The sequence below is a fragment of the Rutidosis leptorrhynchoides genome, chromosome 3, assembly GCF_046630445.1.
Source record: "Rutidosis leptorrhynchoides isolate AG116_Rl617_1_P2 chromosome 3, CSIRO_AGI_Rlap_v1, whole genome shotgun sequence".
NCBI lineage: Eukaryota > Viridiplantae > Streptophyta > Magnoliopsida > Asterales > Asteraceae > Rutidosis > Rutidosis leptorrhynchoides.
Genome location: NC_092335.1, coordinates 636,188,997 through 636,190,252, shown reverse-complemented (window position 1 = coordinate 636,190,252; position 1,256 = coordinate 636,188,997). Strand labels below are relative to the sequence as shown.

The 1,256-nt window shown below is 33.3% G+C and overlaps 1 protein-coding gene across 1 annotated transcript; it reads right to left on the bottom strand.

Moving 5' to 3' along the window:
* Positions 1-218: 218 nt before the first annotated feature.
* LOC139902392 (RING-H2 finger protein ATL78-like) lies at positions 219-910 on the bottom strand (the record flags this gene model as incomplete). The annotated part of the gene is made up of 1 exon (XM_071885026.1): positions 219-910. A coding segment is annotated over one exon (546 nt), but the record flags the coding sequence as incomplete, so codon positions are not given.
* Between the last annotated feature and the right edge of the window lie 346 nt (positions 911-1,256).

Here is a 1,256-nt window from a genome sequence, read left to right as displayed (position 1 = left end):
ACTTTAGAGATATTACTTGGAGTCATTCATGACATATTTCAAAAGACGTTGCATTCGAGTCGTTGAGTTCATCAAGATTATTATTAAGTCAATTATAGTTTGATATATTATGAAATGGTATGCATGTCGTCAACTGTCGATGAAATTAAAAATTGTCTTTTAAAAACGAATGCAATGTTTGTAAAATGTATCATATAGAGGTCAAGTACATCGCGATATAACCAAATGTAATGTATTCGTCCAGATGGATTATGACGGGTCTTTACACGGTTAACATTTAAGTCCGAAAAAAACATGCTATTACATATATTACCCTTAAATAATATTGAATAAAATAACCACAAAATAAACTGTACAATCACAATTAAACCTCTTCTAGCTCAAATAAAAGCTGCCGACATATTGGACATGATGAATGTGACAAAAGCCATCTATCTATACACTTAACATGAAACCAATGTTTACACTTAGGCAAAATTCTTACTTTTTCACCTTCAGTAAAATCTCCTAGGCAAATCGGACAATCGGTGACCGGACTTTTCATCTCCAACCGATAAACCACCACTGGTATATCACTCAACTTACCTTGTTTCCGGTCATTTGAGATTACTCCGGTGGTGGTTTGTCTAGGATTCTCAAAAACAAACGTCCGACCGCACCTAAAAAAGCACCGAACTACTGAATTAAGCCCAAGTGCACAAATTAAGGCACATAACAAGACAGCTAGTATGATCATCATGTTATTGTCAAAGTTGTTATCACCCGTTGTATAACCACCGTCCGTTGAGGTTCCGTTGGCGGATGATGGTGGAATATTGATGTCAGTTTGTTGTAGCTGCCTATAAACCATGGCTTGAAACAATTGTGATGTTGGATCAATTATTTGAGTAATTGACTTCCTTTTTGTGGATTAAAAAGTGTTGGAATAATTGTAACAAGGTAAAAGATGGTAAAAGCAAGGAATATGTTTAGGTTTTAATGAGTAAGTATCAAGAAAAATGAAGAATAATGTGACCATAAAGGTTATAAAATATGGAATCCATGGAAGTTGTGGTTGAATAGAGAGAGATGATGATGAGAAAGAGGTTGTGATTGTTTCAAAATAATGTGTTAGATTTTTTTATGATATATCATATATGTTGTGCTTGTGGATATAATGAATTGATTGGTACAACTTAACGTATGCATGAAATTGGAAAATGTACAACATAAGAGTTACTCCGTACAAATTATATTACAATAAAAAAAATTGATTT